Source organism: Bombina bombina, chromosome 8 (assembly GCF_027579735.1).
Source record: "Bombina bombina isolate aBomBom1 chromosome 8, aBomBom1.pri, whole genome shotgun sequence".
NCBI lineage: Eukaryota > Metazoa > Chordata > Amphibia > Anura > Bombinatoridae > Bombina > Bombina bombina.
The window spans coordinates 19,280,523-19,295,096 of record NC_069506.1 but is presented as its reverse complement, the minus strand read 5'-3'; the positions used below and the strand labels follow the sequence as shown (position 1 = coordinate 19,295,096).

General features: G+C 41.6%; 1 protein-coding gene across 2 annotated transcripts in view; it reads left to right on the top strand.

The window, feature by feature from the left end:
• KMT2B (lysine methyltransferase 2B) overlaps nucleotides 1-14,574 on the top strand; it is a 559,096-nt gene that overhangs the window by 530,997 nt on the left and 13,525 nt on the right. The window contains exons 30-33 of one of the 2 annotated variants that reach the window (XM_053690169.1): nucleotides 5,890-5,978; nucleotides 6,057-6,191; nucleotides 6,410-6,484; nucleotides 7,297-7,477. In XM_053690169.1, the coding sequence (XP_053546144.1) occupies nucleotides 5,890-5,978; nucleotides 6,057-6,191; nucleotides 6,410-6,484; nucleotides 7,297-7,477 (480 nt within the window). Of the gene's footprint in view, nucleotides 1-5,889; nucleotides 5,979-6,056; nucleotides 6,192-6,409; nucleotides 6,485-7,293; nucleotides 7,478-14,574 lie in introns of both variants that reach the window. The other variant, XM_053690168.1, reaches the window with a different exon arrangement.

The following is a 14,574-nucleotide window of genomic DNA, read 5'->3' as shown; positions in this document are numbered from 1 at the left end:
AAACGTACTACTATTCCTACGTCAGATGGTACTTCGTTTAAAGATCCTTTAGATAGGAAAATTGAATCCTTTCTAAGAAAAGCTTATCTGTGTTCAGGTAATCTTCTTAGACCTGCTATATCTTGGCTGATGTTGCTGCAGCTTCAACTTTTTGGTTGGAGACTTTAGCACAACAAGTAACAGATCATGATTCTCATAATATTATTATTCTTCTTCAGCATGCTAATAATTTTATCTGTGATGCCATTTTTGATATTATCAGAGTTGATGTCAGGTTTATGTCTCTAGCTATTTTAGCTAGTAGAGCTTTATGGCTTAAAACTTGGAATGCTGATATGGCTTCTAAATCAACTCTACTTTCCATTTCTTTCCAGGGTAACAAATTATTTGGTTCTCAGTTGGATTCCATTATCTCAACTGTTACTGGTGGGAAAGGAGCTTTTTTACCACAGGATAAAAAATCTAAGGGTAAAAACAGGGCTAATAATCGTTTTCGTTCCTTTCGTTTCAACAAAGAACAAAAGCCTGATCCTTCATTGCATTCTTTGGATGTTGTTGGAGCTTTGAAATATTATGTTGAAGCTACTAAGTCTTTCCGAAAGACTTCTAGTTTATTTGTTATCTTTTCTGGTTCTAGAAAAGGCCAGAAAGCTTCTGCCATTTCTTTGGCATCTTGGTTGAAATCTTTAATTCATCTTGCCTATGTTGAGTCGGGTAAATCTCCGCCTCAAAGGATTACAGCTCATTCTACTAGGTCAGTTTCTACTTCCTGGGCGTTTAGGAATGAAGCTTCGATTGATCAGATTTGCAAAGCAGCAACTTGGTCCTCTTTGCATACTTTTACTAAATTCTACCATTTTGATGTATTTTCTTCTTCTGAAGCAGTTTTTGGTAGAAAAGTACTTCAGGCAGCGGTTTCAGTTTGAATCTTCTGCTTATGTTTTTCATTAAACTTTATTTTGGGTGTGGATTATTTTCAGCAGGAATTGGCTGTCTTTATTTTATCCCTCCCTCTCTAGTGACTCTTGTGTGGAAAGATCCACATCTTGGGTAGTCATTATCCCATACGTCACTAGCTCATGGACTCTTGCTAATTACATGAAAGAAAACATAATTTATGTAAGAACTTACCTGATAAATTCATTTCTTTCATATTAGCAAGAGTCCATGAGGCCCGCCCTTTTTTTGTGGTGGTTATGATTTTTGTATAAAGCACAATTATTCCAATTCCTTATTTTTATGCTTTCGCACTTTTTTATCACCCCACTTCTTGGCTATTCGTTAAACTGATTTGTGGGTGTGGTGAGGGGTGTATTTATAGGCATTTTGAGGTTTGGGAAACTTTGCCCCTCCTGGTAGGAATGTATATCCCATACGTCACTAGCTCATGGACTCTTGCTAATATGAAAGAAATGAATTTATCAGGTAAGTTCTTACATAAATTATGTTTTTTTCTCTGTATATTTATTGCATGTCTTGCAGGGGCTTATTTGTCCTTCTCATCCTTTATAAATTGGATGGCACAAGGGATATTGAGTAGGTCATAGACACAAAGATGAGTCACTTTGAGTTTTAAAGCGACAGTACTGTTTAGTTATAAGTACATGTTTTTCAGCTGTTTGTTGCTTCCTCATTATTGAAATAAACTTGTGTTGCGTTTTTTCGACTTCAGTGAGTGTTCTGCATTGGTATAGTGGTTAGAGCAACAACTTGTCACTTTGCCAATGCGCCTTTACAGGGGAGATTACATTTAACCCAGCTTTACATTCGGACGCTATGCAATGCAATATTGTACAATAAAGTAAATAATATCTGTTCTTATAGTTCAGGGGAAAGTAAGGGTCATTTTAATTAGGACTTACTGCTGTTCTTTGGGTGCATTCATCCTTTGTGACTTAGGCTGGAACAGTAGCACACAACAATAGAGTTTCCTTTAATATGTACAAGGACTTAAAGCTCTTACTTAACTATTTCAGTTATAATATCTGATATTTCCTTGCAGAAATTCAACAGCCAGCTGTAGTAGCCTGATGGTTAGCTTAGCTGTCTAGCAAGCATTAGGTTTGCAGTCTGAAACCAGCTGCAGCTCCTTGCACTTTGTATGTGTGATAGCAGGCTGTTTTTAAAATTTCCATCTTAGCATGCACTTATGGTTGCATTCTTGACCTGCGGATGAGTCGGCTAATTCTAAGCTTTGGCTGTTCCTTACGAGGGGAAGACCCTGTTCGGGCCTGACCTGAAGGATTTTATTTCAGATATCACGGGAAGCCCAATCAGTGAGGGCGACTCTGTAAATGTCTATCTTTCTCTTCCACAAAACAGGAAGAGAATTATTCACATTCCAAGCCCACTTGAAGACCCAACCAGGCTTGGAACGAGGGTAAACAACCTAAGAAGCCCGCCGCTGCTCCCAAAACAGCATGAAGGGGCGACCCCTGATCCGGGACCGGATCTAGTAGGGGGCAGACTTTCTCTCTTTGTCCAGACTTGGATAAGAGATGTTCAGGATCACTGGAAATCGTGTCTCAAGGGTATCAGTTGGAGTTCAAAAATTCCTTCCCAAGGGGAAGGTTTCTTCTTTCACGATTGTCTGTAGACCAGATAAAAAGAGAGGCGTTCTTACGTTGTGTAGAAGACCTCTCCACTATGGGAGTAATTTGTCCCGTTCCAATACAAGAACAGGGGCAGGGGTTTTGCTCAAATCTTTTTGTGGTTCCCAAAAAAGAGGGAACGTTCGGACACGTTTTAGATCTCAAGAGTCTAAACAAGTTTCTCAGAGTCCCATCCTTCAAGATGGAGACTATTCGGACAATTCTTCCTTTGATCCAGGAGGGTCAATATATGACTACCGTGGATTTAAAGGATGCATATCTTCATGTTCCTATCCACAGAGATAGTCACCAGTTCCTGAGGTTTGTCTTTCTGGACAAACATTTTCAGTTTGTGGCCCTTCCTTTTGGGTTGGCCACGGCACCCAGGATCTTCACATAGGTTCTAGGGTCTCTGCTGGCGGTTCTCAGACCGCGGGGCATTGCAGTGGCGCCTTATCTGGATGATATTCTGATCCAGGCGTCGTCGTATCAGCTGACAAAGTCTCATACCGACATTGTCCTATCCTTTCTAAGGACTCACGGGTGGAAGGTGAATCTAGAAAAGAGTTAATTCCACAGACAAGGGTTCCTTTCCTGGGAACTCTAATAGACTCTGTATCCATGAAAATCTTTTTGACGGAAGTCAGAGAGTTAAAGATTCTGAATACATGCCGAACCCTTCAGTCCAATCCTCGGCCATCAGTGGCTCAATGCATGGAGGTAATTGGATTGATGGTGGCGGCTATGGATCATTCCGTTTGCTCGTTTTCATCTCAGACCTCTACAACTGAGCATGGTCAGGCAGTGGAATGGAGATTATGCAAATTTGTCTCCTCAGATAGATCTGGATCAGGAGACAAGAGACTCTCTTCTTTGGTGGTTGTCGCTGGATCATCTGTCCCAAGGGACGTGTTTCCGCAGACCCTCATGGGTGATAGTGACAACGGACGCCAGTCTACTAGGTTGGGGTGCAGTCTGGAATTCCCTGAAGGCTCAGGGTGTGTGGACTCGGTCGTAGTCTCTACTTCCAATCAATATTCTGGAATTGAGAGCAATATTCAATGCGCTTCAGGCTTGGCCTCAGTTGGCTTCGGCCAAGTTCATCCGGTTTCAGTCGGACAACATCACGATTGTGGCTTACATCAATCATCAGGGAGGAACAAGGAGTTCCTTAGCGATGACAGAAGTATCCAAATTAATTTGGTTGGCGGAGGCTCACTCTTGTTATCTGTCAGCAATTTACATCCCAGGAGTGGACAACTGGGAAGCGGATTTTTTGAGCAGACAGACGTTTCATCTGGGGGAATGGGAACTCCATCCGGAAGTCTTTGCCACCCTGATTCTCAGATGGGGCAGACCGGAGCTGGATCTTATGGCATCTCGTCAGAACGGCAAGCTTCCGAGATACGGATCCGGGTCCAGGGATCCTCAGGCCGAACTGATAGATGCCTTGGCAGTGCCTTGGTCGTTCAACCTAGCTTATGTGTTTCCACCGTTTGCTCTCCTTCCCCGGGTGATTACTCGGATCAAACAGGAGAGGGCTTCAGTGATTCTCATTGCTCCTGCGTGGCCTCGCAGGACTTATTATGCCGATCTGGTGGACATGTCCTCTCTGCCACCGTGGAAGCTTCCATTGAGGCAGGACCTTCTCATTCAGGGACCCTTCCATCATCCGAATCTAGTTTCTCTGCAGCTGACTGCTTGGAGATTGAATGCTTGATTTTATCTAAGCGAGGGTTCTGCGATTCGGTCATTGATACCTTGATTCAGGCACGTAAGCCTGTTACTAGAACAATTTACCATAAGATATGGCGTAAATATCTTTATTGGTGCAAATCCAAGGGCTACTCATGGAGTAGGGTTAGGATTCCCAGGATTTTAACTTTTCACCTAGAAGGATTGGAGAAAGAGTTGTCAGCAAGTTCCTTAAAGGGACAGATTTCTGCTTTGTCTATTTTGCTACACAAACGTCTGGCAGATGTTCCAGATGTTCAATCTTTTTATCAGGCTCTGACTAGAATCAGGCCTGTGTTTAGACCAATTGCTCCTCCTTGGAGTTTGAATTTAGTTCTTAATGTTCTTCAAGGGGTTCCGTTTGAACCTATGCATTCCATAGATATTAAGTTGTTATCTTGGAAAGTTTTATTTTTGGTTGCTATTTCTTCTGCTCGCAGAATTTCTGAGCTTTCTGCTTTACAATGTGATTCTCCTTATCTTATTTTCCATTCTGATAAGGTGGTTTTACGTACCAAACCTGGTTTCCTTCCTAAGGTTGTTTCTAATAAGAATATTAATCAGGAAATTGTTGTTCCTTCCTTGTGTCCTAATCCTTCTAAGAAGGAGCGTCTGTTACATAACTTGGACGTGGTCCGTGCCCTGAAGTTTTACTTGCAGGCGACTAAAGATTTTCGTCAATCATCTTCATTATTTGTTGTTTTTTCTGGAAAACGTAGGGGCCAGAAAGCTACGGCTACCTCTCTTTCTTTTTGGCTGAAGAATATCATCCGTCTGGCATATGAGACTGCTGGACAGCAGCCTCCTGAAAGAATTATGGCTCATTCTACTAGTGGCTAACAGCCTCCTGAAAGAATTATGGCTCATTCTACTAGTGGCTGTGGCTTCCTCATAGGCATTTAAAAATGATGCTTCTGTTGAACAGATTTGCAAGGCTGCAACTTTGTCGTCTCTTCACACTTTTTTCCAAATTTTACAAATGTAATACTTTTGCCTCGTCTGAGGCTGTTTTTGGGAGAAAAGTTCTTCAAGCAGTGGTGCCTTCCGTTTAGGTTCCTGTCTTGTCCCTCCCTTTCATCCGTGTCCTATAGCTTTGGTATTGTATCCCATAAGTAAGGATGAAATCCGTGGACTCGTCATATCTTGTAAAAGAAGGAAATTTATGCTTACCTGATATATTTCTTTTAAGATATGACGAGTCCACGGCCCACCCTGTCATTTTCTAAGACAGGTCTTTGTTTTTGTTAAACTTCAGTCACCTCTGCACCTTGGCTTTTCCTTTCTCTTCCTAACTTCAGTCGAATGACTGGAGTGGGAGGGAAGGGTAGAGCTATATATATACAGCTCTGCTGTGGTGCTCTTTGCCTCCTCCTGCTGACCAGGAGGCGTAATCCCATAAGTAAGGATGAAATCCGTGGACTCGTCATGACGTAAAAGAAATAAATTTATCAGGTAAGCATAAATTTCCTTTTATAGAGATAAGGATGCACTCTTTAGTTATTAGTATGTTGGTTTTTTCTTTATAGTTTTAGCTGTATTTATACGTTTGTAATTACCCTTTTAGGCTCCATCCTGATGTCATCATGAATTTTAACATTGAAGACTTTAAGCCAGAATCACCCAAGATGTCAGCCTGTACGTTCTCGCTGCAAGGTATTAGAAAGTTAGTTTGTCTTATTGTGAAAGAACTATGGCTAACCTAAAAGTAACTGAGTTTCCAATCTTTTGCAGAGAATATTTCCTGCTTTGAAGAATTTTCTTTCCGTGAAGAGAAGGAGAACCATCTTCCAAAGAAAGGCGGCCCATACCTTTGCTTTGAAATAATCAGTGAAGATGGTTTCTACATTCAGACAGACAGTGCTGAAAGTGCGTTTTCATTGCCTTACATTTCCTTTCTAGTACAGTAATAGCCTTATCCTATGTATGTATATTCTTTCCCATCATCTTATATTTGCAGAGCCAGTGTCCTGCTACCCTTTGCTGGCACTGCATGCAAGTCTGGGGTTTATGATTTGTAAGACTGTGATGTGGATTTTATTAGCGCACGCAGTATTGTGGGTGTTTACACTATTTTTTGTGTACAGGTGCTTGGAAGGCTGTGCTGGAGAAAGTGCAAGAGGCTCGAGGTGTAGGAAGACTTAGACAAGTGTCCTTCTCTTGTAAGTTATAATAGCTGTGAAACATGGTGTGTTTTTGGCATTGTGTGTGCACTGTTTAGTAGCTCAGTCATTCATTCTCCTTTGTTTAAATGGATAGTACAGTTAAACATTCATAATTCAGATGGAGCATGTAATGTTAAACAATTTTTTTATTTATTTATATTATCAAATTTGCTTAGTTCCCTTAGTATCCTTTGTTGAAGAGTAATGCTTGGTAGGCTGATGGAAGCTTAAAGGCACATACACATGGCTTTAGCAGTCTGACAGAAGTGTTTGCCACAATGTATAACATTGTTAGTCACATGCACGCTCCTGAGTTCACCTAGGACTACTCTTTTAACAGAGGATACCAAGAGAACTAAGCAAATTTGTTAATAGAAACAAATTTAGAAAGTAGTTTATAATGTAATTCCCTGTCAAATCACTTAAATTTGACTTTACTGTCTCTTTATTCAGAGAATTATTTTGGTTTAGCTTAAGTAAGATTCAGAAATGCCAGTCTACTGTATTGTGTACTGTATAATGTGGTGCCCACAGGTGCTTAGCTGTACAGTGATCACCAGTCTACTGTATTGTGTACTTTATAATGTGGTGCCCACAGGTGCTTAGCTGTACAGTGATCACCAGTCTACTGTATTGTGTACTTTATAATGTGGTGCCCACAGGTGCTTAGCTGTACAGTGATCACCAGTCTGAGAAGTTGTGAGAATTTGTTTGACAATAGTTCTATTTTTTAAATCGGTGCAGACTTTTATTCCCATTATAACTTGCTACAAATTTTGTTCTCCAAAATTCCTCATGTCTGTCAGCAGCTCATATGAATGGGGCTCGGATGATGGGAGTCCAACATGATGCTGTGCTCTTCTTACTGGAACAGCTCTGTGGTGCCGAACGCTGTCATGGATACAAGTTCCTCTTTCACCCCCAGGAGGCAGAGGAAGAGGTACTTCCTGTCAATCCCTCCGGCTGTGCTCGCAGTGAGGTCTATGTCAGGTATGATGCTCAGTTCTGATCTTTCAGGCAGCCTACAGATTTAAAGAATATAGATAGATAGATAGATAGATAGATAGATAGATAGATAGATAGATATACATAATATACTGAATTATTAGGGAGTAGGTATTAATATTATACTTTACAATTTAAATTTGGGTGCAGACCCTGTTACACACATGAATTTACTTCAAGAAACAGAGAGAAACGCGAAGAGGACACAGTAGTGCCCTCTCCAAAGAAAGACAGGGATTTCAGCACTCCAGAAAATTTTATACAATAATTTAGTCAGTGACTCATTTCTGTAATTTCTAACCAATTCTGTGCTTTTGGGTTGTGTGTGAAATCGCTCTTAACCAATTTATCTTTTAAATTGGGAGCTCTGCGTGCTACTAGAGATGGAAAATCACCCACAACACTCTTGACATTTTCATCTGAGAGTAAAAATTGCCATTTACTTTTTAGAATCTTACGGACTTGATTCCAATGTCCATTATATTCAGTAATAAACCTTACTCTATTAATTTTTTTCTCCTTTTTTTCCCACAAAAGAGAATCTCTATTAGTTTTGAGAGCCTGGTTCATTGCATATTTCACATTATTTTTAGAATAGCCTCTTTAAACCGATTGGCCATTTCTTGTGCATGTGTCCTGTACTTATTCCTACTGGAACAATTCCTTCTCGTGTACAATTTTCCAATTTAGATTGGGTTATCCTCTGAGAGAGGTGTTGCCAGTTACTATTTCTGTGTTATGGGTTATTCTGCATGGATCCCCATTGTTATCCATGGTAGCAGATTCCTGTGAATACACTGGGCTACCCACTGGTAGGGGTGTTGCTTAATAACCTTTTTAGCCTTACTTAAGGTTTAATAGCCTGCATCGTAAGTAACCTCTGTGAGCTGGCCAGCTTTGTCTATGTATTTATTTCAACATATTGAATCACTATAAGTATGTTTCTCCAACATTGGTGTGTCCGGTCCACGGCGTCATCCTTACTTGTGGGATATTCTCTTCCCCAACAGGAAATGGCAAAGAGTCCCAGCAAAGCTGGTCACATGATCCCTCCTAGGCTCCTCCCACCTCAGTCATTCTCTTTGCCGTTGCACAGGCAACATCTCCACGGAGATGGTTAAGAGTTTTTTGGTGTTTAAATGTAGTTTTTATTCTTCTATCAAGTGTTTGTTATTTTAAAATAGTGCTGGTATGTACTATTTACTCTGAAACAGAAAAGGATGAAGATTTCTGTTTGTAAGAGGAAGATGATTTTAGCAGACAGTAACTAAAATCGATTGCTGTTTCCACACAGGACTGTTGAGATGAAGTAACTTCAGTTGGGGGAAACAGTTAGCAGACTTTTCTGCTTAAGGTATGACTAGCCATATTTCTAACAAGACCATGTAATGCTGGAAGGCTGTCATTTCCCCTCATGGGGACCGGTAAGCCATTTTCTTAGTCAAACATAAAAGAATAAAGGGCTTAAAAAAGGGCTTAAAAACTGGTAGACATTTTTATGGGCTAAAACGATTGCTTTATTGGGGCATATTATGCAGATTCTAGCTAATAATTGGCATTATTATCTTGGGGAACGTTTAAAAAACGGCAGGCACTGTGTTGGACACCTTTTTTAGTCTGGGGGCCTTTCTAGTTATAGACTGAGCCTCATTTTCGCGCCATTACTGCGCAGTTGTTTTTGGAGAGCAAGGCATGCAGATGCATGTGTGAGGATCTAAGAATCACTAAAAAAGCTTCTAGAAGGCGTCATTTGGTATCGTATTCCCCTCTGGGCTTGGTTGGGTCTCAGCAAAGCATATAGCTGGGACTGTATAGGGTTCCGTTATTTTAAGGGTTAAAGCTCTGAAATTTGGTGTGCAATACTTTTAATGCCTTAAGACACTGTGGTGAAATTTTGGTAATTTTTGAACAATTCCTTCATACTTTTTCACATATTCAGTAATAAAGTGTTTTCAGTTTGAAATTTAAAGAGACAGTAACGGTTTTATTTTAAAACGTTTTTTGTGCTTTGTTGACAAGTTTAAGCCTGTTTAACATGTCTGTACCATCAGATAAGCTATGTTCTATATGTATGAAAGCCAATGTGTCTCCCCATTTAAATTTATGTGATAATTGTGCCATAGTGTCCAAACAAAGTAAGGACAGTAATGCCACAGATAATGATATTGCCCAAGATGATTCCTCAAATGAGGGGAGTAAACATGATACTACATGATCCCCTACTGTGTCTACACCAGTTTTGCCCACACAGGACGCCCCTAGTACATCTAGTGCGCCAATACTTATTACCATGCAACAATTAACGGCTGTAATGAATAACTCCATAGCAAATCTTTTATCCAAAATGCCTACTTATCAGAGAAAGCGCGATTGCTCTGTTTTAAACACTGAAGAGCAAGAGGGCGCTGATGATAACTGTTCTGACATACCCTCACACCAATCTCAAGGGGCCATGAGGGAGGTTTTGTCTGATGGAGAAATCTCAGATTCAGGAAAAATTTCTCATCAAGCTGAACCTGATGTTGTGACATTTAAATTAGAACATCTCCACGCACTGCTTAAGGAGGTGTTATCTACTCTGGATGATTGTGACAATTTGGTCATTCCAGAGAAATTATGTAAGATGGACAAGTTCCTAGAGGTTCCGGTGCCCCCCGACGCTTTTCCTATACCCAAGCGGGTGGCGGACATAGTAAATAAAGAGTGGGAAAAGCCCGGCATACCTTTTGTTCCCCCCCCCCCCCCTATATTTAAGAAATTATTTCCTATAGTCGACCCCAGAAAGGACTTATGGCAGACAGTCCCCAAGATCGAGGGGGCGGTTTCTACTCTAAACAAACGCACTACTATTCCTATCGAGATAGTTGTGCTTTCAAAGATCCTATGGATAAAAAATTAGAGGGTTTGCTTAAAAAGATTTTTGTACAGCAAGGTTACCTTCTACAACCAATTTCATGCATTGTTCCTGTCACTACGGCAGCGTGTTTCTGGTTCGAGGAACTAGAAAAGTCGCTCAGTAAAGAATCTTCGTATGAGGAGGTTATGGACAGAGTTCAAGCACTTAAATTGGCTAACTCTTTTATTTTAGATGCCGCTTTGCAATTAGCTAGATTAGCGGCGAAAAATTCAGGGTTTGCTATCGTGGCGCGCAGAGCGCTTTGGCTAAAGTCTTGGTCAGCGGATGTGTCTTCCAAGACAAAATTGATTAACATTCCTTTCAAAGGTAAAACATTATTTGGACCAGATTTGAAAGAGATTATTTCAGACATCACTGGGGGAAAGGGCCACGCCCTCCCACAGGATAGGTCTTTTAAGGCTAAAAATAAGCCTAATTTTCGTCCCTTTCGCAGAAACGGACCAGCCTCTAATTCTGCATCCTCTAATTCTGCATCCTCTAAGCAAGAGGGTAATACTTCACAACCCAAACCAGCCTGGAAACCAATGCAAGGCTGGAACAAGGGTAAGCAGGCCAAGAAGCCTACCACTGCTACCAAAACAGCATGAAGGGATAGCCCCCGATCCGGGACCGGATCTAGTGGGGGGCAGACTCTCTCTCTTTGCTCAGGCTTGGGCAAGAGATGTTCAGGATCCTTGGGCGCTAGAAATAGTTTCTCAAGGTTATCTCCTGGAATTCAAGGAACTACCCCCAAGGGGAAGGTTCCACAGGTCTCACTTATCTTCAAACCAAATAAAGAGACAGGCATTCTTACATTGTGTAGAAGACCTGTTAAAGATGGGAGTGATACATCCAGTTCCAATAAGAGAACAAGGAATGGGATTTTATTCCAATCTGTTCATAGTTCCCAAAAAAGAGGGAACATTCAGACCAATTTTGGATCTGAAGATCCTAAACAAATTTCTCAGGGTACCATCGTTCAAAATGGAAACTATTCGAACGATCCTACCCACCATCCAGGAAAGTCGATTTATGACTACCGTGGAATTAAAGGATGCGTACCTACATATTCCTATCCACAAGGAACATCATCAGTTCCTAAGGTTCGCTTTTCTGGACAAGCATTACCAGTTTGTGGCACTTCCATTCGGATTAGCCACTGCTCCAAGGATTTTCACAAAGGTACTAGGGTCCCTTCTAGCGGTTCTAAGACCAAGGGGCATTGCAGTAGTACCTTACTTGGACGACATCCTAATTCAAGCGTCGTCCCTGTCAAAAGCAAAGGCTCATACGGACATCGTCCTAGCCTTTCTCAGATCTCACGGATGGAAGGTGAACAAAGAAAAAAGTTCTCTGTCCCCGTCAACAAGAGTTCCCTTCTTGGGAACAATAATAGATTCCTTAGAAATGAGGATTTTTCTGACAGAGGTCAGAAAATCAAAACTTCTAAGCTCTTGTCAAGTACTTCATTCTGTTCTTCGTCCTTCCATAGCGCAGTGCATGGAAGTAATAGGATTGATGGTTGCAACAATGGACATAGTTCCTTTTGCACGAATTCATCTAAGACCATTACAACTGTGCATGCTCAGACAGTGGAATGGGGATTATACAGACTTGTCTCCGATGATTCAAGTAGATCAAAAGACCAGAGATTCACTCCGTTGGTGGCTGACCCTGGACAATCTGTCACAGGGAATGAGCTTCCGCAGACCAGAGTGGGTCATTGTCGTGACCGACGCCAGTCTAGTGGGCTGGGGCGCGGTCTGGGAATCCCTGAAAGCTCAGGGTCTATGGTCTCGGGAAGAGTCTCTTCTCCCGATAAACATTCTGGAACTGAGAGCGATATTCAATGCTCTCAGAGCTTGGCCTCAACTAGCAAAGGCCAAATTCATAAGGTTTCAATCAGACAACATGACGACTGTTGCATATATCAATCATCAGGGGGGAACAAGGAGTTCCCTGGCGATGAAAGAAGTGACCAAGATAATTCAATGGGCGGAGGATCACTCCTGCCACTTGTCTGCGATCCACATCCCAGGAGTGGAAAATTGGGAAGCAGATTTTCTGAGTCATCAGACATTCCATCCGGGGGAGTGGGAACTCCATCCGGAAATCTTTGCCCAAATAACTCAATTATGGGGCATTCCAGACATGGATCTGATGGCGTCTCGTCAGAACTTCAAGGTTCCTTGCTACGGGTCCAGATCCAGGGATCCCAAGGCGACTAGTAGATGCACTAGTAGCACCTTGGACCTTCAACCTAGCTTATGTATTCCCACCGTTTCCTCTCATTCCCAGGCTGGTAGCCAGGATCAATCAGGAGAGGGCCTCGGTGATCTTGATAGCTCCTGCGTGGCCACGCAGGACTTGGTATGCAGACCTGGTGAATATGTCATCGGCTCCACCATGTAAGCTACCTTTGAGACAGGACCTTCTTGTTCAGGGTCCATTCGAACATCCGAATCTGGTTTCCCTCCAACTGACGGCTTGGAGATTGAACGCTTGATTTTATCAAATCGTGGGTTTTCAGATTCTTTAATAGATACTCTGATTCAGGCTAGAAAGCCTGTAACTAGAAAAATTTACCATAAAATATGGAAAAAATATATCTGTTGGTGTGAATCCAAAGGATTCCCATGGAACAAGATAAAAATTCCTAAGATTCTATCCTTTCTACAAGAAGGTTTGGAGAAAGGATTATCTGCAAGTTCTCTAAAGGGATAGATCTCTGTTTTATCTGTTTTACTTCACAAAAGACTGGCAGCCTTGCCAGATGTTCAAGCATTTGTTCAGGCTCTGGTTAGGATCAAGCCTGTTTACAGACCTTTGACTCCTCCCTGGAGTCTAAATCTAGTTCTTTCAGTTATTCAAGGGGTTCCGTTTGAACCTTTACATTCCATAGATATTAAGTTACTATCTTGGAAAGTTTTGTTTTTAGTTGCAATTTCTTCTGCTAGAAGAGTTTCAGAGTTATCTGCTCTGCAGTGTTCTCCGCCCTATCTGGTGTTCCATGCAGATAAGGTGGTTTTGCGTACTAAGCCTGGTTTTCTTCCGAAGGTTGTTTCTAACAAAAATATTAACCAGGAGATAGTTGTACCTTCTTTGTGTCCGAATCCAGTTTCAAAGAAGGAACGTTTGTTACACAATTTGGACGTAGTCCGTGCTCTAAAATTCTATTTAGAGGCTACTAAAGATTTCAGACAAACATCTTCCTTGTTTGTTGTTTATTCTGGTAAAAGGAGAGGTCAAAAAGCGACTTCTACCTCTCTTTCCTTTTGGCTTAAAAGCATTATCCGATTGGCTTATGAGACTGCCGGACGGCAGCCTCCCGAAAGAATCACAGCTCACTCCACTAGGGCTGTGGCTTCCACATGGGCCTTCAAGAACGAGGCTTCTGTTGACCAGATATGTAAGGCAGCGACTTGGTCTTCACTGCACACTTTTGCCAAATTTTACAAATTTGATACTTTTGCTTCTTCGGAGGCTATTTTTGGGAGAAAGGTTTTGCAAGCTGTGGTTCCTTCCGTTTAGGTGACCTGATTTGCTCCCTCCCTTCATCCGTGTCCTAAAGCTTTGGTATTGGTTCCCACAAGTAAGGATGACGCCGTGGACCGGACACACCAATGTTGGAGAAAACAGAATTTATGCTTACCTGATAAATTACTTTCTCCAACGGTGTGTCCGGTCCACAGCCCGCCCTGGTTTTTTTAATCAGGTCTGATGAATTATTTTCTCTAACTACAGTCACCACGGTATCATATGGTTTCTCCTATATATATTTCCTCCTGTCCGTCGGTCGAATGACTGGGGTGGGCGGAGCCTAGGAGGGATCATGTGACCAGCTTTGCTGGGACTCTTTGCCATTTCCTGTTGGGGAAGAGAATATCCCACAAGTAAGGATGACGCCGTGGACCGGACACACCGTTGGAGAAAGTAATTTATCAGGTAAGCATAAATTCTGTTTTCTAATATATTTGCACTTATAATAAATGTTATAAATTAACATGTGTGTGGTTTTGATTTAGGGGACCCAGCCGTTGACTAGTTCGCACTGAAGCTGAGAACACCTGTGTTTAACATATTAAACAAATTTACAATTTTTTTCAATGAGTTACTGACTAAATTATTGTATAAAATTTTCTGGAGTGCTGAAATCCCTGTCTTTCTTTGGAGAGGGCACTACTGT